The sequence below is a fragment of the Aphelocoma coerulescens genome, chromosome 1A (assembly GCF_041296385.1).
Source record: "Aphelocoma coerulescens isolate FSJ_1873_10779 chromosome 1A, UR_Acoe_1.0, whole genome shotgun sequence".
NCBI lineage: Eukaryota > Metazoa > Chordata > Aves > Passeriformes > Corvidae > Aphelocoma > Aphelocoma coerulescens.
The window spans coordinates 67,843,267-67,863,551 of record NC_091014.1 but is presented as its reverse complement, the minus strand read 5'-3'; the positions used below and the strand labels follow the sequence as shown (position 1 = coordinate 67,863,551).

General features: G+C 42.5%; 1 protein-coding gene across 4 annotated transcripts in view; it reads left to right on the top strand.

Annotated features, from left to right (window-relative positions):
• VWF (von Willebrand factor) overlaps positions 1-20,285 on the top strand; it is a 140,054-nt gene that overhangs the window by 56,838 nt on the left and 62,931 nt on the right. For all 4 annotated transcript variants that reach the window (XM_069003401.1, XM_069003400.1, XM_069003402.1 and 1 more), the window contains 7 exons: positions 1,523-1,763; positions 2,572-2,666; positions 4,276-4,436; positions 11,136-11,239; positions 14,423-14,561; positions 16,073-16,207; positions 19,536-19,685. In XM_069003401.1, the coding sequence (XP_068859502.1) occupies positions 1,523-1,763; positions 2,572-2,666; positions 4,276-4,436; positions 11,136-11,239; positions 14,423-14,561; positions 16,073-16,207; positions 19,536-19,685 (1,025 nt within the window). The remainder of the gene's footprint in view (positions 1-1,522; positions 1,764-2,571; positions 2,667-4,275; positions 4,437-11,135; positions 11,240-14,422; positions 14,562-16,072; positions 16,208-19,535; positions 19,686-20,285) is intronic.

The following is a 20,285-nucleotide window of genomic DNA, read 5'->3' as shown; positions in this document are numbered from 1 at the left end:
GGGAGGTGTTAATGCAATCATGTGTCTCTTCAGTAGGCAGGAATAATTCTTCATTTCAGAAGAGTTTTGTGGAGGTGACCATGAGAGCCTGGTCAGCATGTAGGCCTTGCTTTGCTAGTCCAGTGAACACCTGGCTGAGGCTGCAGGCCCATCCTGTTGTTCAATGCCTGCCAGAGTCCCCAGGGACGTGTGCTCACAGAAGAGGGTAGGGATTATCACATCGTTCTGCAGGGATGACAAGAGGAAGGGCTTTCTCTTGTAACCCTTGCATCTTGGTTTTAGCAAGGTACAAATGCGCCAGCTTTGATTTGCAGCTGCTTCCCTGAACAGCCTTCCTCATCACCGTACTGTTTGCTGTGGAAGGTTGCTACAAACGACAGTGTAAATCCTGGTTATCAGGAGGCGTGTTAAATTCAAACTCTTGATAAAACTATCTCGTTTTCTTGTCTTCTGCAATGTGTTGTCATAGCTGCCACCTAGTGCTGATGCTGATGTGTGCACAGGTGAATGCCTCAAAATCGGCCCTGGAGAAAGAGGAAGTAATAAACAAAGAAGCCAAAATGGCTCAAAAGGCCATAGTTAGTCTCCATATAAAAGAATTCATCATCAAAAATCGTTAGTATCAAGGTTTGGCTTCATGATTGCTAAATTACTTCATTATTTGCTCCTGTTTCCATAGAAATCGTGGAGCACTTCTGGGATGTGAGGCTGTAACGTGTTGCAGCACACCTGCTTATCAAAGCTGAAAAGTACTTTTCTACTACTTTTCTACTTACTTTGACCAGATTGTTGCAAAGGAAGAGAGGTGTGAGTGTGTACATCACACTTGTAGTGCTCCTAAATGCATGGAATCATGGAATGGTTTGGGTAGGAAGGGACCTTAAAGACCATCTCATTCCAACACCTCCCTGCGATGGGCTGACTCCTTCCACTACCCCAGGTTGCTCTGAGCTCCATCCAGCCTGGCCTGGAACACTTCCAGGGATGGGGCAGCCACAGCTTCTCTGGGCAACCTGTGCCAGGGCCTCAGCACCCTCACAGGGAAGAATTTCTTCCCAATGTCCGTTCTAAAACTCCTCTCTGTCAGTGTGAAGCCATTCCTTCTTGTCCCATCACTCCAGGCCCTTGTCGACAGCCTCTCTCCTTCTTTTGTAGGTTCCCTTTAGGTACTGAAGAGCTTCAATTAGGTTATCCTGACCGTGATCCAAATAATAATAGAGGTTGGACAGCACTTGTGTTTCATGTTCTGGGTGAAATTTTGTGGCTGGATTTCCATCACAAAGGTTGTAGTCAAGTCCTGGCATTATTGGGAACTTCCTTTTGTAATGTTTTGTTTGTGTGTATATATAAGCAGTGCCTGAGGCTGCACCAGTGCTGCAGTTAAGGGAGGATGGTGTAATACTCCATTGATGAGTAAATTGAGCAAATACCTTTTAATCCCAGGCTTCCCCGTCTGGTTTAGGCAGCTTTTCCTTTAGCTGGTTTTAGATCAAATGCTGTTTTCCCTCATGTGTTTCACCAGCAATGGCCTGTCCTGAAGGCCAGGTGTACCAGCAGTGTGGGACGCCATGCAACCAGACATGCCGGTCCCTGTCCTACCCAGAGGAGGACTGTGAGCAGCTCTGCCTGGAGGGCTGCTACTGTCCCCCTGGGCACTACCTGGATGAGCACGAGCAGTGTGTGCCCAAGTCCCAGTGCTCCTGCTACTATGATGGGGAGATCTTCCAGCCAGAGGATGTCTTCTCAGATCATTACTCCATGTGGTAAGTGCACTGTTCGTAACCCTTCCCTACACCCCTCACTCCAATTTTTTGGATGGCTTGAGTTGTTAACTGCGTCAGTTCCCGTGCATCCACTGAAACTAGTTTAAGAAAAGGCAAGGTTTTGCCTCCAACAAACCAAATGGTGAGTTTTGCTGTTGCATCTCTCTCCACCTAATTTCAAATGCCACCTTACTCAGAATTACTCTGTATTAGGCCCTATTCCATGAACAGTTCCTGCCAGTTAGAAATGGAGCTTAATTACTGACAATAGGTACTTTGTGGGCTTTTAAAATGTCACTTTAATGTACCGTGATACACTTCTTAACTGTTAAAACCTAATTACCTCTTGTCAAAGATACTAGTATTAAAAAGCATTTCTAATTGTTAAATTGAGTAGCAGTACACTTGGAGTGGGAATGCAATCGGTGGTGAAGCCCAGTTTTGGGAACAGCGTTTTCTCCTTTTCCTCTCTACCACAAAAATCCCAAGTTTCAGGAGCTAGGTGGTCCCTTACCTCTTTCCACAGCAAAGCTGGCTATTGTCTTGCCCAGCTTTATCCCTGTGCAGCTGCACTGGATCTAGCAGGACAGGGCCAGTAGGCAGCTGGGTTGCCATGCCACTGTATCCCATCAGCTCCCTTAAGGAAAGTTTGCCTTTAACGTTGACAGACACAGTGGATGGAGAGCAGCGGCTCAGCCTCAGTGAGGTGTAGTTTTGTATTCTGACAAGTTCCCTGTTGACTGAAAATCAGTGTGGGTGAAAGCTAAATGCCATTTCATTAAATATAAGCTCTGTTTGTTTTTCTTAGCTATTGTGAGAATGGATTCATGCACTGCAGTACAAACAGAGCTCCTGGTGCTTTCCTGGCTGATGTTTTTGCTGATGAGAGGCCATCTCCCAGAAGTTAGTATGCCTTAAAAAATTAATATTTTACTTTGACTTTTTTTTTTCCTCTTCAGTCTCTTGGTAGTGTAGATTGGAGAAGAAGTTCCAGAGTTTGCAACAGATGTGATACTGTGAGACTTTTTATAATTCTTTTTTATGGGATAGAAACAAAAGGGTTGTGTGGGAGGGTGCAGGGCTCATTGAATCTCACCTCTCAAAATTATAATTAGCCACTGCAGTCTCTCTTGAGCTGAAGAGGTTAAAGGATGCCTTGGCAGGGATCTGAGGTCCCCAGTTGCTATTTGAGGATCACAAGACATCAGTAACTCATCAGCTTTATGCCTTCTGCTTCTCACTAATGGGATGCAGACTCTCTTTTCTGGTGCAAATGAGGCTTTTTGTGGCCTGAAGGTTACACTGCTGCCAGGTTCCCAGTGTGCTTTCCAGCCAGCAGGAATCTCCATGAAACCTCCTGGAGACTGACAGCTGCCACGTTTCCCATCAGTGGACAGGTTTATCAAATATTTGACTGTGAGATGTGCACGGGAACACTTCCAACATCTAATTGGGGCTTGCAGCATTGGAGAAAGGCCAGAAGTGCTCTGGGATCTTTTGGGGTTTCCCACTGATACATGGATAGAGCTTATGGGATTGCCATGGGATAGGGGGTTTGAGACTGGATGCATCTCAGAGGGGACAGGGCTAGTGTGGCTTTGGGAAGGCCTGGGAATATCCAGGAGTTGGACTTGGTGATCCTTGTGGGTGCCTTCCAACTCAGGGTAAGCTATGATCCCTATGGGAACACCAGTAGAGCCAAACATGGTGTCTTCCATGGCACACTGACAAATGCACCTGTACATGGGGTCTGGAGGAAATTTGTGGTTGATATTAGCCTGTGCCTTGGAGACAAAGGGTTATTGTTTGTCTTTGCACCTTCTAAGGATAAACCACCTGCTAGTGGAAAACACTGTAAATCCCTCTGTAGGTACAGGGCAGTGACCTGCTTAATGTTGCTTGCTAGGACACCAGTGACAGTGTCACTGGTTGGGTCACCTGTTCTTCAGGTGAAGCCTTCCAGGTGAATATCTCACCAAACTCTTCCCTTAATGCTCCTAAGATGTACTTTTCCTGATATTAGTATGTCAAGACTGAGAAAACCTCAGAGAGGCATATTGCTAGTACCACTTGAAATAATATCCTAGAGCTTCTTGGGACACTCTGATCTCTCAGATCCTGAAGTCTCAGAGTTTGTATTTAAGCTCAGGGCATTGTTATGGGAAACTGGTCTAACTAGAATAATATACAATGCTGTTGCTTCTCAGAATATGAATTTTCTGACTTTGTACAGTGCCTACAGGTGTTTGCATAGCCCCAGAGCAGTCTGAAATTGCATTTGTATGTCTAGTGCAGCTTTTTTGTGTCAGAATTAAATACCCGCTTTCATGGCAGCCTGAGGTCACTCCATGGGAGGTAGGGGCTGTTTTCTTTGCCATATCATGTGTAGTGGTGTTGCTCCAGGCTATATTCTAAATTTTCTAATCAAAGTCTTGATCCACTTTTTAGAAAAATACTATGCCAACAATACTTGAGTTCTAATTGCAATTTCTGTAAACTAATTTCTTTAAAGTAAAAAGGAGCTTGATATGCAGAGTCCCCATGGAAAAAATTATCTGTCCTGCCAACAACCCACGAGCAGAAGGAGTGGAATGTACCAAGACCTGCCAGAACTATGACTTGGAGTGCATCAGCCATGGCTGTGTATCTGGGTGCCTCTGTCCAAAAGGGATGGTAAGCAGGTTTCAATACAGCAGGGAGAAGCTGGTCCTCTTTGCTTTCTTGGCTTCATTCTGTCCTACCAACAGTCTTCTTGCAGCTTGGGAATAAGTGGTTATGAAGTATTGACTGTCAAGCTGTGGCTGGCTTAAAGAATGTGTATTAGTATACCTGCATTGAAGTTGAACTTAAGCTCGTAAAAATAATTCATAATCAAAATGAGTTTATGTTTTCCTTCAGCTCTGCTTAAACCCCTCCTCAGTCTTGCTGAACTTTCTCAGAGACAGAAGTACACATGCCCATATTCAGGTTGATCAGAGGAATGGAGCACCTCTCCTCGAAAAAAAGGCTGAGAGAATTGGGATTGTTGTGCCTGGAGAAGAGAAGGCTTTGGGGTGACCTCATTGTGGCCTTGCAGTGCCTGAAGGGAGCCCACAGGAAAGATGGAGAGAGACTCTTGACAAGGGCCTGGAGTGACAGGACAAGGGGCAATGGCTTCACACTGACACAGAGCAGGTTTAGATTGGGTATGAAGTAAAAAGTCTTTACTTGTGAGGGTGCTGAGGCCCTGGCACAGGTTGCCCAGAGAAGCTGTGGCTGCCCCATCCCGGGAGTGTCCAAGGCCAGGCTGGATGGGGCTCAGAGCAACCTGGGATAGTGGAAGGTGTCCCTGTCCATGGCAGGAGGGTTGGAATGAGATGATCTTTAAGGTCCCTTCCAACCCAAACCATTCTGGGATTCTCTGATCCAGCCACCCTTCCTGCTGATAACTGGTTCTTCCTTGTCAAGTCTCCATCTTTCCAGTTGCCTTCCTGTGGGTTGTACCAAATTGAAGGTTCTCTGTGAGAAGGAATGTAGAGCATGAAACTTGCTAAGATGATGCCAGAGTGTGTCTTGGAATTGCAGGTGGTGTACTAAGTACACTTTTCTTCCCCCCCCCCCCCTCCCCCCACTGAAAAGAGGCTTTCTGGAGCCCAGGGTTATTTCCCACTGTAACCCTCAAATTTCATCGTTATTTTAAGTGTTTTCTACCCCCAAATTCCATCAATTATCTTACTAGAAAAACAGCTCCCCCGAGTTCTCATTAGACAGTAATTTCTAGTACTAATATAAACATATATTTTGAACATTGCTACTGTATTTTGCTGATAAACACACATTTATATAAATAGATTCTACTCCAGAATAAAATGCCAGCTCTAGACAAAAGCCCAGGCTTGTGAAATGTCTTTGAGGTGAAAAAGACAGAACAGAATCTGAAGTCACCCATAAATTTCCACCACTGTTTTAAAAACAAGTGTTGCTTCTTTTCACATTTCAGTCTGTAAATGTCTGTCCTTTACATGAAAAATATTCCTAAATAATAGTGAGATAAGAAAACTTAGAAAAGCTTGTGTACTTGTAAAATTCCAAGAGCTCAAGGGTGAACAGGTTTTTCTTTGCATCTAACACTCAGACCTTTGATTCGGTGAAGGAGCTTGAGATTTTTGGTTTCAGTTCTGGGATATGGTAATAGTACACTTTTGACATAATTGTGGAAAACCAACTATGATAACCACAGGAAAAAAACTCACAGTAATTAACCTTCATGTTTGCTACAGTATTTCATATTCTTTTTCAGTAAGTTGGAACAAACAATTGTTTCATAAAATTGTTGGCACCAGAACAGTCTTTGGCCTTTTGGAATTGGAAACTCCAGCTGACTTTGCAGTGATGTGAAACACACCCCTGAATTCAACAAGGTGGTTTGTCAGGTTTTGGATTGTAGGATCAGGCTCAGTAATTTTTAAAAACTACTAGTAAAATAAGTTCTCTCTCCACTAGATGACAGTATGGTTTAATCTTCACTAAACTCAGCCTGGAATTACTTGTTCCCTTCTGGCAGAGAGTAAAAATTACAAGGTGCACCAAAGCCAGGACAGGAGAAGCCCATGTAGAGATATCTTGTAGCCACTGCCATGCAAAGACAGGATCAGCCCAGTCTCCCTTCAGTGTGTCCCCTTTGCCCTGTGTTTGACTCCTGGCTCCACAGGAACCTGCCAGCTCATTGTCAAAGAGCAGTTTTCTCCTCCTCACCCAATGGGATGAGGTTTGGGAGTGCCTTTTTTTCTTATTTCTGCACTCTTCAATGAGGCTTTGTGCTTCCCCACTAGAGAAGGATTTGGGATGGTGACCAGGATCTCCTTTCCATCCTGTCCTTTTCTAACACAGATTCTGGGAACACAGACAAAGCTCTGCAAAGTCAAATCAAAGTCAAAGTCTGTGTTTTCCAGGCTTATACCAACAGAGGTGAGCAATAAAGGGACTGGAAAAAGGAATAACCATTTTCCTGGTCAGTCTCCCTTATTGGTGCTCTGTAATCCTGCCTAATTTACAAGAACTCACAGAGGTGAGCTGCTGTTTGCAGGAAGGTCTGTGGGAAGTAACAGATCACTCAATGTGTGTTCCCATAAATATTAGCACATATCATTGTTCTGGAAGAAATTGTACCTTCTTACTGAAGATTTTTTTTTTCTTTTGTGGTACAGTAGCACATGAAAGTTATCAAGGTTCATGGATAACTTATTAGCTTGAAGACAAAACCTAATTTCTTTCAACTGAAAAATAAGTTGTCCAGTTCATCTTGACTTAGTATTTTACATTGTTTTGATTTCTAGCAAATAAAAATGTTCAATATGTCATAAAAATAATTCTTCTTCTTCTGTCTTTGATTATCTGGAAGGTGGGAAATTCTCCATAGTTGTCACCCTTTTGCAGAGCAGAAAAGAGAAATCATAACATATGTGCAGAAGTGTGGGGAAAAATATGCTTTCTCAGATTAGTTTACTGCACTTCAGGTTTTTCCCATTGGAAAATATTAATAAATATACAAATGGAGTGTTAACCACCTTTCTGGGGAGAGAGAGGAGAAGAACAGAGAGTACAAAATCCAGACACTCCAAAAGTAGGAAATGAGTTTCTTTCCATTCCCAGTGACTGACACAAAATTAAGGTTTAAAATTTAAATGAAATATTTTATTGCATTCTGACTGCTGAAATAAAGCTATTTCTAAAACTTTGATAAGTTAGTAGAAAAAGGAAAAAAATATGAACCCTAAACAACAAGGAAAGTTTGGAAGATTGTTTTGTCTTCTTGATAACTGTTTTCAACTGAAATTTGCCTGACTATTTTGGTTCTCTGTTGTATGTTTTTCAGTGTGGGCTTATCCTATATTACAATATCTTCATGAGGAGGTGGGCATTTAAAATAACCATCAGAGCCATACAGCTAGCATAAGAAAGAGAAGTCAGATGTAGACCAGCACATTTTGATGTCCTAACATGTTTTTGACTTGTCTTTGTTTGCACAGTAAGGGTGAGAGGCTGTTTTAGTTAAAGGAAACATTTATGAAAGAAATTGTTCCCTGTGAGGGTGCTGAGGCCCTGGCACAGGTTACCCAGAGAAGCTGTGGCTGCCCCACCCCTGGGAGTGTCCAAGGCCAGGTTGGATGGGGTTCTGAGCAACCTGGTCTGGTGGAAGGTGTCCCTCTTCATGGAACTGGGTGATCTTTAAGGTCCCTTCTACTCCAAACCAGTCTCTTATTCTAAAGCCTATTAGCTATTGGGTTCTAATCTGAGCCACTTCCTTTACTTAATGCCACGTTCCTTTATACCTTTGGTTGACTTTCCACTGAAATCCACAGGTGTGCCAGGTGGAACAGAGCCATGTCTGAGCTTCCCTTGACAGAGGGGTACTCATCAAATTGCGTTGACCAAGAGAGTTCAAAGTTTAGGCTCATTGATTTGGATTTCAGGACCACAGAATCTCCTGACTTGGAGGGGACCCAGAAGGATCATCCAGCCCAGCTCCTGGCCCTGCACAGACACCCCAACAATCCCACCCTGTGCATCCCTGAGAGCATCCAAACATTCCTGGAGCCTTGGGGCTGTGACCATTCCCTGGGGAGCCTGTTCAGTGCCCCACCACCCTCTGGGAGAAGGAAACTTCCTAAAATCCAACGTAACCCCTCCCCTGACATAGCTCCAGCCCTTCCCTCGGGTCCTGTCCCTAGTCACACAGAGCAGAGCTCAGTGCCTGCCCCTCCTCTTCCCCTTGTGAGGAAGCTGCAGAACTGCTGTGAGCTCTGGCCTCAGTCTCCTCCAGCTGAACAGACCAAGTGACCTCAGCCACTCCTCATGTGGCTTCCCCTCCAGGCCCTTCACCATCTTTGTAACCTCCTTTGGACACTCTCTGACAGCTTTAGATTCTTATATTGTGCTTCCCAAAACTGCCTCCAGGACTCAAGGTGAGGTTGCACCAGCGCAGAGCAGAATGGGACAATCACCTCTTATGAGTGTGGATAAGGAGAGTCTTAAAGGTTCTGAAACCTGTAAATTGTCCTTCCTTTTGCAAGATTTTTTAAGGTTTAGCAATTAATAAGACAGAGCAAGGAAATGATGGACCTTCCTGTTTGATCCCCAAGTAATGGGAGAATCCTTAGCTGTTAGCCAACCACTTGTAATCCTAAGGGCATTTAATGGTGCAAACAGCAGCTGTTTTCATTACAAACCTATGTCTTGTCGTGGTTGCCTCCCCAGTGCTGCTGCCTCCTGTCATCTCAAGCACTTAGGGCTGCTAAATCTCCTGTATTAACTGCAGTCTATTGATGGATCAAGAGACTTCCACAGAAAATCCAGCTGCTTGTGAATAGTGCTCCCGGCCTTGTAGTGCACCACATGGTCCTTGTAGTGCACCACATGGTCCTTGTAGTGCACCACATGGTCCTTGTAGTGCAGCATGGCATCAGGCTGCCACATGTGCCCCAGCTTTTGGATGGGGTGTTAATAGGCCCAGTGGATTGTGTGTTACTGATAACAAAATCATAATTCATAGGGTTTTGTAGAGAAAATGATCATTCTTCTGGTCGAAGTCTGCTTTGGGTTTTTATGTCCTGCTTGCTGAATCTCACCTACCCACTCTGGTGTTCAGACAAGGTGCTCTTCCCTCTTTAGTGGTAGATTAGCAGCTGTTGCTCTAATTGTGATAGAAATACAAATACCAATTTATACCAGTTTTTAGGGAGCAAGGAGAAGAAGTTCTAATTCTCCTTTTACTAACCAGATGTCTAATCCCAAGTTTTGTATCCAGAGGCAAGCCCTCAAGTGTATTGTGAACTGTTTTGCTGAACACTCTGAAAAAATTCAGAAATGTAGCCATGAGTATGAGGTCATGTTCCTGCTTTTTTCCTAAATGCCACCAGAAAGGAAGAAAAGATGGTATTAAACTCTTCTTTCTGGTCTTCTCTGGATTGTTTTCTCACCATCCTCTGTAAAGGTGAAGGCAGAGCTGCAGCTCCATTATCTAGAAAAGCATTTCTTTGTTTCCATCTTGCTTCTATGGAAGTGATTTTATTTGGCATAATGCAGCTCTCCATAAGCCACAGTACACATGGAGCTGAGTATGAAGGAAGGGTCTCTGGGCTGAGAAATCTTTTTTAATGAGTTGCTCCATGTGGCAGTTCTAGGTCCCCATAGGAAAAGGCAAAGCTGTTCTTCTTTATTAACCTGGCATTCAGACTACATTGATCTCATTGGCCCTTATTTAATGGTAAAAAAGAAACTATTTTAATGATTTTGCAGAGAGAGTTTAAAGTGGGAAGGTGATATTTTGTGACTTTTGAATGAGAAGAAGGGGAAGGGCTCTCCATTTAGGTATTCCATGAAACAAGAGCCAAACCTATCCTGGCTTTGCCAGAACTGCTATTGAGTGAAAAGTCAGCATAGCCAGCTTTGGTTGTGTTTGATTCTCTAAAACTGGGGGTCTTCAAAATGGAAAGTAATCACAGAAAAAGAAAACAGAAAAGGAATGGAAAAACAGAATAGTCTAAAGGCATTACTTGTTTTTCTTTGGTTGTAGCTTTTTGGTTTGTTTTTCTTTCTTTTTTTTTTGTTTAAGTGGGACAAATGATTTGTTGTCATACAAAGGAAAACTCAGATCAGAAGGGTGAAACTGAAAATATGGGTAGAACATAATGTCCTATTTCCCAGCAACAGGGCCTGCTGCAGAGAGAGCAGAATAATACCTCAAGTGGACTGATATTTATCCTGTCTTCCAGGAAATAAATAGGGATTTGAAAGAAAGTGAGTGATTACTGCAATTTTCAGAGGCGAGTTGATAGAGGATTGGCTTTGTTAAGGGGCTGTTGTCTGTAGCAACAGCACCTGCATTTGCACGTGGGTGGGTTAGGTGCTGTGTCTTCTGGTCTCCTCCTCAGTGTTCCTATTCCCATTTTTAGTCCATCTGGGCCCTTTGTCTGCTTTTCTAGTAGGCCCTTTCCCAGTTTGTTGGGTGTGAGAAGCTATTCACCTATAATATGCTCTCCATATTCAGGTTAGCCTGGTTTTATCCTCACTTCATCCTGAACCTTCTCATTGTGATGTTCTGCTATAATGTCATCTATTCTTCCAGCAGCTCGAGATGGTGGGAGCAAGCTGTGATTTGTGTACTCATAATACTGTGATTTATGTACCTACAGCTCTACTTATGTTAATGGTTAAAAGTATTAGTAGTACTGTACCTTTCTTACCTTGGATAGCCTTCATCCTTTCTTTTATTCTTTCCAACCTTTTATTTTTCACCCACACGTTCTGTGCTTGCTCCTGGCTGCTTGCTCACCCTGCATATGGCCATGTACCAACAGCCCCATGTGGTGACAAATTATATTTTCTGCTTAGGTGCGACATGAAAACAAGTGTGTTGCTCCTGAGAGGTGCCCGTGCTTCCACAATGGAAGAGAATATTCCAAGGGAGAGACAGTGACTAAGGACTGCAACACCTGGTGAGCCACTGGAAGGGTGTTTTTCTCTTTAGGGGGCCTGCTGGGTTTCTGATAGCACCAAATATTGTCTGCTTAACAGATCTGTTTTATAGAAAGCCAGTTTTTGCGGTGTAGTATGCACAGACAGCACATTCCCTTTGCATGTTGCACAAAGATCCAACAAAATTCCTTGCAATGTCTGGCAACCTCTACCTGGTGCCCTACAAATAGTTGTATCTGTGCAACTCCTCTGGAGGCACTAGATAGAGGATTTTGCAACACAAGATAACAATTTAGGATCTATATGCTTTGGAGTGGGAGGAATGGAGCCTGGGCTTTGTCACTAGGCTTTTCTGTCATGTTTCCCTTTTCTTTTGGGCTGTCTGAGGCCCTTCAAGTCAGCCCTTTTCAGCCAGAAAGGATGTGATGCACCAGCTATAATATGATAGGAGCTTTTTAGGCAAATGATAAAGAATTAGGAAGAGACAGGGTCGACATCTTATATCTCAAAAGAGTGCTCTGTCCATTGATACATTAAAAAAAGATGAAAACAGATGGAAAACTGGTACTTTCTTAGAAGAAAAAAGTAAGTACTCTGTGTCTTTCACCCTTATCCTGCTGTCTTTCGCCCTTACCCTGTTTGGTTGCTGAAAAAGGATTTATAGGTTCAAAAGGGAGTTCTAGGCTGCTCAGTTTGCATGGAGGGAAGCCCTCAGCACAGCCTTTGGTAAACTACAGTGGGCCACTCTTGGCTTCTCCTGCACAGCAGGTTGGCTGCACTGGAGGGGCTTTGCTTTCCATGTGTTTGTGGGGGGAATGGTGGCCCTTTCCTTGAGAGCTCCACGAATCCAGGATGTAGGACCTTCAGCCACCAACAGTGTGAAAATTCCGGGGGTTTTTTGAACTCATTCTTGAGAATATGTCATGCATTCTACCCAAAATATCCCTGCCCAGCTCTGTGGCAAGCCCAGGAGCAATGTTTGTCATCCTCTGTATGACTGGGCAGAGCTGGGTCAGAGAAATCAGCACCACTGCAGAGTCCAGGGGTTGACTTTTGGTTGGTACATTGATCTTTGAATAGCAGTGATTTTCAAGTTTTGCGTTTTTTAACTAGTGGGACCGCTCCTAACTAGTGTAAGTTAGCCTTGGATTAAGGTTTTATATGGAAATACTGACCTCCCAGTGTTTTGTTTCATTTCCTTCCTTTGCAGCCACATATAACATTGTGAATCCATGTACTGTAATTAAACCTGGGGAAAAATAGGCTTGAAAAGATGGAGGAGAAGTTGATGATTTTGTCTAGATACATATTCTATAACCTGCTTACATTGCCTGTAGGTAAAAGTGACCCAGCTGAAAAACAGGCACCATGAAAATGTTATTGAAACAAGAAAAGTACAGTGTAAAAACCTTCAGTGTTGAGAAGTTTGCAAGATTCCTCACAATAACCATGATCAGACTTTTTATTTTCAATCATTCTTATAATATTTGATCTTAAAATAATCATAACCATGTTGCTTCATTCTTGTAGCTACCCAAATAATTATGGCAGTGCCACTGTAAATGATATTTCCTCAAATATATAGAATTATCATCAATATTAGGGTTGAGGAAATGTTAGAAATCAGGCTTTTTCTCACTGATAAAAAGTTCTTCCTCACATTTTAGGTGTTTTTTATGAATTTGAAAGTAAAATTGGAAATAAGGTCCCTTCAAAAAATGTCACCAGGGCTTTTTTGAACTATGTGACTTTGAAAAGTTTCCTGATAGTTCTCAGCAAATATCAAGTCAAATGTCATTTAGAAAGTGATATAGGAAATTACTATTGCTTTGAGAATTAATAAGGATTGAGAGTCTGCATTTTGGAGGTCGAGATCTTCCTTTTCTTTTGTTTCTGCTTTTTGTACTGCTGTTGCAGGAGTTCTCATTCTCACTTGTTCTTAGCCAGATGTGAACACCTGCAAAGGCAATATATGAACCAGAGGTGTCAGATTTGGCGTTTGCATCTGACTTGACATATGGGAGACCCTAATTCATGAACAACGGAATGTCTCCAAGCCTAAGCCAGTGGCAAACCTTCTGTTATGCAATGTATTGGGAATTCAATGTGGAGTGCAATGAAAATTTTGGAGTCACACTTGTGGAGCAGTGCACAGCAGAAATTTGCTAATCTGAATTTAACTACCCCACGTACCTTATGATCTATCCATGCATGTATTTACAAAATCTTGCTCTTGTCTAACTGCTAGCAGAGAATTCATAGAGGAGAGGGGGCAATAGGTTTCATGCTACTGAAATTTCATTCTTTGAAGAAAATGTCTTGCATGATATTTATTAGAATGTGAAATGTTGTTATTAGAGAACTCAGTTCAGTGCCCGGTTTTTCCTTTGGGTAGCAATTTCATCTTGGGAAAGTACTTCAAGTTTTTTATCCTTGAGTTTTTATGTCTGTAAAGCATGGGTAGAATTCCTCTTTCCCTGCCCTCATAGAGCTTGATTAGAAAATTCCTGGGGCAGTGATGATGTCCCTCTGCATTCATGGAGCATTTAGTGGATGAATGTTTTGCCATCCTCCAGGCACAGATTGCTTATTAATTATTAAATTAATATAATTAGATATTGTGTCAAATGGTATTCTAAGTCTCCACTGATTTTGGTTTTTATTGTATTTGCTCAGTCTTTTGCTAGTTAGCAAATCAGTTTATTTCACTGATCAAAAGCCTGTGGATGTCAAGGGAAAGCTCCCCTTTCATACCTGCAGCTTCTGTAGCGAGGTTGTGGTTCTCCAGGATACCTCTGGAAAAGGGCAATAGTGGTGGATGCTCTGTTTTGCTGAAAGGGTACTTGGAGCAGAGCAGCATATCCTAAATAAAATTCTAGTATAAAAGAATACTCCAGCAGGCTCTATCCTGACCTATTTTGTAACAGGGAAATTCAAACCACGCAGAGTCCTACATGCAGCTTGTAAGAAACAGAGAAACCCATCCCTTATTCGTTTAATCTTAATGCACTGTCTGGATTTATACACCCACTGCTAACGTATGCTAATTTATGCTAATGAGAGAGTATCTTATCTGGTGGTAGAAAGCTCCTAGAAGCAGAGACTGTAGCACTTTCACGTTGCCTAAAGCACTTTGCCTTCTCTTGCTCCTTATTTACATTGAGATAAGGACAACTGTCACTGCCTCCTTTTCTCTGTTACAGCGTGTGCCAGGGCAGGAAGTGGGAGTGCACCAAAAATCTGTGTGATGGCACCTGCACTGCTATTGGTACAGCTCATTACTTGACATTTGATGGACTGAAATACAAGTTTCCAGGAAACTGCCAATATGTGTTAGCTCAGGTAAGAGCATGTCAAATGCTAAAGCTGCCTGATCATATGAAGAGTTTTACACCGGGTGAGAAGCCCAGTGTTTGGATAAATCACAGTAAAGTATTTCTAATTACTTAGCCAGATGTATTGTAGAGGAGAATAGAGCTTATTAGTGTATTTGGAGATGAGACAAGTGTCTTGAGAACTTTGAAGAGTGTGTTGTGTTCTGTAGAAATCAGGCTGTCACGTGTCCAGCTGGTTGTCGTGAACCTTATGAGAGCACCTCGGTACAGAGAGGTCGGAATCTCATCTCTAAAATGGAATTCTGGATATCCATAAATCAACTTTTCCTCCTTTTCTTTTTTTTATCCTGGAGTGGTAGCTTGCTGTCTGGCTGAGTGAGGCAGGGAATGCTCAGTGAACCTTCCCTAAATGCCCCCAGAGCACAGGCTCAGCTCGTTCCCTTCTGCATGGTCCATGTTCTGTTCCATGTACCACCTGCTTGGAGTCCACTGACAATATCCATTTTCCTCACAGCAAGGAGGAAAGGGGGATAAAGGTAGAGCACACTAAACTCAACTTTTGATTTGTGGAAGCAGCCAGAATTTGGAGTTAACTAAGATAAAGGCATGTCTACATGCAAATTATCATGTATTTAGAAATGTCTGTGCAAACAAGGATTTATCTGAAAATTTGGTCTAGAACTAGATGGGTTCACTGCTGATGGGTAACAACAATATTCTGCAGTTACAGTGTGATGTGTTTCTTGGGTGAGCTACTATTTTCCCCACAGAGTCCTCATGAGGCACAATCCTCCTTGCAGTTCTCCTTAGGCAGGAAGGTGTGATCAACCTGCCTCTGCCTTGGTCTTTGAAATATGCTCCCACCTTGATGCCAGCTGGATTACCTTTGAGGAGTGATTGCTCTGCCACTAGTGAGAGCTCTGTGTAAAGGTCTTAAGGGCAGCAGTACCATACATTACTACAAAACTACTAAAAATGGAATTTAGATCTGTTTTCCTTAAATGACAGACACAAAGAACTCCACACAGGGCCTTTCCCTTAAAAGGTGAGTACTGAAAAAATTGAACACAACCAAAAAAAAAAAAAAAAAAAAGAATCTAAGAGATATGAGTTATCATAGAAATGTATCATGAAGTCTTAGAGGATCTCAGAAATATTGGATTTAAAAGAAAATCAATACATTAAGCTGTGTATTCAGATGTACACTGTGCCCATCATACATCTTTAATATCACAGGTACTGTAGTATTGTGGCTTCTCCCTTCCAAAGAATACTCTCCAAATTATGCATGTGTGTGTCACTGGCAGAGTGTGCCTCACTCTTTAAGGGATGGACCACATGAGTATCAGTGCTAAGCACAAACTAAATGAATATGGGAACACTTGGCATGCCAATGTATATCCTATTGACCACAGATTACACACTGTTGATTGAGGCTTCTTTCTTCTCTGTGTTTTTCCCTGTATGTGTTTTTCAAATACTCCACATTACTGACTCATTTATTTTTTTATCTGATAGGATTTCTGCAAGGGTGACTCTGGAACGTTCCAGATACTCATTTTAAATGAAGGTTGTGGCTTCACTGGAGAAAAGTGCACCAAGAGGGTTGTCATTATGTATGAAGGAGGGGAAATAGAACTGTTTAATGGAAACGTATGTACTCTTTTTTTCTTTCTTTCCTATTTTTTTGGGAAAAGAATTTCAGATTGTTCAGTAAAATGAGGCATGAATGACCTCACACTCAGGGGTTCTTGATCATAAAATGAACAGACTAGCAGGATTATATTTATCCATTTTGCTTCCAGAGGTAAAATGCTGTTTTGGTATTTCTGCTTGATGCCAACCAGTTTATCTCAGATAATCATAGAGTGGTTTGTGTTGGAAGGGACCTGAAAGATTACCTAGTTCTACTCCCCTGCCATGGGCAGGATGCCTTCCACTATCCCAGGTTGCTCAGAGCCCCATCCAGCCTGGCCTGGAACACTTCCAGGGATGGGGCAGCCACAGCTTCTCTGGGAAACCTGTGCCAGGGCCTCACCACTCTCACAGGGAACAATTTCATCCTAATATCCAATCTAAACCTGCTCTCTGTCAGTGTGAAGCCATTGCCCCTTGTCCTGTCACTCCAGACCCTTGTGAATAGTCTCTGTCCAGTTCTTTTGCAGTGCCTTTAGCTACTGGAAGGCCACAGTAAGGTCACCCTGGAGCCTTCTCTTCAGGCTGAACAATCCCCACTGTTTCAGTCCATTTTCATGGCAGAGCTACTCCAGCCCTCTGAGCATCTTGGTGGCCTCCTCTGGACTCATTCCAGCAACTCCATGTCCTTCATATATTGGGGGCCCCAGACTCTTTCTAAACATGGCTTGTCAAAGCCTGTTTCCAGCAACATGAAGTGCAAGGAAGGGCTAAGAAATGACTGACTCATGGCTAGTAAAACACCAGAGCTGATTTAGCAATCTGAAGGACTGAGCACACATGCACAACAAAAAAAAGTCACAGCTCAAACAAGCTGATACTGAAATGTCAGCTGTCTTTTTCTCTGTTAAATTGCTAGACTGACTATCCACATGACTCTATTCTTCTTTTTCCTTCCTTTTCCTGCTGACAAACATGGAAGAATTGACCAAGAATCACTTCCACCTTCCATGCCCCTTCCCACCTGGAAATGAGCTTTCCAGAGGGCAGAGTTCAGCCCTTTGCCTTGAGCACTGCAACAATTCAGGCCGTCTGTGAGCTCAACCATTGCAGAGCTGCAGTGGATTATTGTTTCAATTGCTCCCTTTTCAGAAGTCCTGTGCTTTGAGCTGGCATCTGGACCAGAGATTTGCAAGAATGTTCCCAGGGAAAGTCAAACCACTCTACATTTGCCTTGTTTTGGGTTAAGAGATAAAGCTGTACCAGGTTTGGAATTGCCTGTGAATTGTCCCTGACCTTGGCAGGAGCACAAAAACATGACCTTTATTAAAGGTGTCTGTGCAGTGCACCTTGACAGCATAGGATCCATGCAGGCCTTTGGGTGCTGCAGGAATGAACACAAGACATAATGGTTATCCAATTCTTTACTTCTATGCTACACAATCCCCTGCGTGGGTGAGGGTGAGTAGCAGTGCAGGGATCATTCCATTGAGCTGGATTTTGTCTGAAAGCTTCTTTAGGTGACAGATTTTCAGAAAAGTTGTGATTCCCTTTGGACATGTAAGAAAGGACCAGAAGAAAACAGCAGGTGATTTAGGCATCCAGCAGCTCCAGCATCAGAGGGTGTTTAGTTCCTGAGAGAGCCTGTCCTTGCAAGAGCTAGATCTATTTTACACCACATGACCCTGAGTGAATTTCTAGCTTTTTAGAGAGTTTAAGGCTCAATGTAATAATATCGAGAGCAGGTTTGCTTAGAAATAACAAGAACCAAAAAGAGAGATCAAGGAAAAACAACTGATATGAAGACTCCTAGGCAAAATCCCATTCAGTGGTGACTTTTTACACTCTTTTTCCATAAGAATCCTTAGAAGCAAGCAGAAGAATCGGATATTTTTTTGGCCATTAAAATGTTTCCAATTAACATTGTTTTAAGATGATATGTTTTGAGAACAGCTTCTACTTTTAGGTAAATGGGGTAAAAATTGAAGTATCTGCATGTTACAGTTCTGGCTGACATTTAAAAAAAAAGAAATTTTTGCTTTTCTGAAACAAATCTCCAGGTTTGCAAGGTCAAAAGTTTATGACTTCATGGTTGGGCAAAAAGCCTCCATAAACATAAAAATTCTGTAATTTAGGTCAACCTCCCAGCTCAACTTTGTCCTCTTCTGTTTTTTGGAACCCTCTGAATTTGGAAAGACAAAGGCTGTTCTAGAATTTTAAGTGGTCAAGTGACTATACTGTGTAGTAATGTGGTGGGCATAGGAGGAGCATTCAGTCTCCAAAATATCTGTTAATATCTTCCCTAAAGGCATTGAAGGCCTTCTTTAGGAGATCCGTGGAAGATATGAACTGTCTTCTCTGGGATAAAAGTTTCTGATGATAACTCAGAGATGAAAAGAATTGAATTAACAGTGCTGAGCTCTTACTGAATTGAGCAAGAAAGAATAGTGGGATAAGGAAATATTTTGTCTTTAAAGTAGGGGAGTGGGTGAATGGTTTCTGGGCTCTCCTTTCTCCCTTACTTTAATTGCTATTTGTACTGACTGAAAGTTTTCATCTGCCTCTTCCACAACTAAGCAGTTAATGCATTAATGGTGCTGAAAGTAACAGCCATGCCAGACTTTTTTTTCCAAATGTGGTTAATAATCCTATTAGAGTTCCCATTGAAAGGGGATTATGGTGTGAAAGAGAGCATTTTAAATTAATCTCTTAAATTCTTAGTAGCTGGAGGCAGTGAATTTGAAGCCAGATGGAAAGAGGCACACAGGGGAAGGGAAAGTGATGGGAAAAAATGAATAGACACTGAAAGGAATCTTTCTGGATTTTTCATGGTGATGTAGTTGGTTGGGAATAAGGTCTTTCCCGACTCCAGAATCAGACTATGTTCTTTCAGGGGCCACTGATACTGTGTGGTTCTCCCAGTTCCCATTACACTTGAACCAGAAGGACAGAATTGTTAAGTTTCCTAAAAAGCTGAAATAAAAAAAGCCCAAACCAATGTTAATTCTTCAGTGAACCAGTGACCAATACTAAACTTGTAATTAATTGAGTATATAATTTTCTGATGAAAAAGATAATTGTCTTTATCAGCCCTGCTTCATGTGTTGGCATCTGTGTGTTATACCCTGGGACCACATCCAAAAACTTTGGAAATGGGATGAAATTGAAATACTGTACTTGTATCCCAAATTTCTGGTTTTCTCTGGAGCATCTGGATAGCGCATGGAAACTCTCTGGAGAACAGCATGTTTGGAAGCACCTGTTAATGTGTCCCACTGGGAAAATCACCTACCTTAAATAATAATAATAGAGACTGCTGATAGCACAATGTGCTTCTCTCATTCAGGTAAACATCAGGGTACCTCCTAGGGGTGAAAATGAAAATTTAGATGTCATCAAATCTGGCCGTTATTACATCATTTTACTGGGCAAAAGCATCAGTGTGACCTGGGACCTGGCCATGGGAGTCTCTGTTACCTTAAAAGGCAATTTCAAAGTAAGTCTTTTTTTGCTTTACTTTTTATTCTCACTAAAGAATGCACTTAACCTGTCCCTGGGGAACAGCTTTTTTTTTTTTTTTAATGTACATTTCCACGGAATATTAGGCACTTGCTTTAAAATTGAGGGGTTGTTTGGTAATACTGCAGGACTGCCTTATTTTCCTGGTAGTTCAGCTATAAGGGGCAAGTCCTGGGTCATTGGAGATGAGCTATGACAGAAAGGATGGGTGGTGTGGGGCCTCAGAATAACCATGCCTTGAGTGATTTCTTCTGCACTCAAGAAAAGCAGCGTAAGGAGCCAGATTTACTGGTGATGGGGATAGAGCAGCGATCTCCAAAAATATAATGGGATTGTAGGGACACACTCCAAACAGAGCCACCAGGCAGTGCTGATTAGAGCAGTCCTGCTTTCTGGAGCCCTTGGAGACAGCATGGTCCTGCTTTCAGCAAAGCCAGAGTGGGAATGGGAGCGACACATTCTCTGGGAGAAGACTGTGTCTGTCTTAGTGGGCTTGGCAAGGCTGTGGGTAATTCAGGTTTTAAACCTCATGGCATTAAAGTACCAGGCTAAAAAGACTTCTTAACAAAACCCTAAG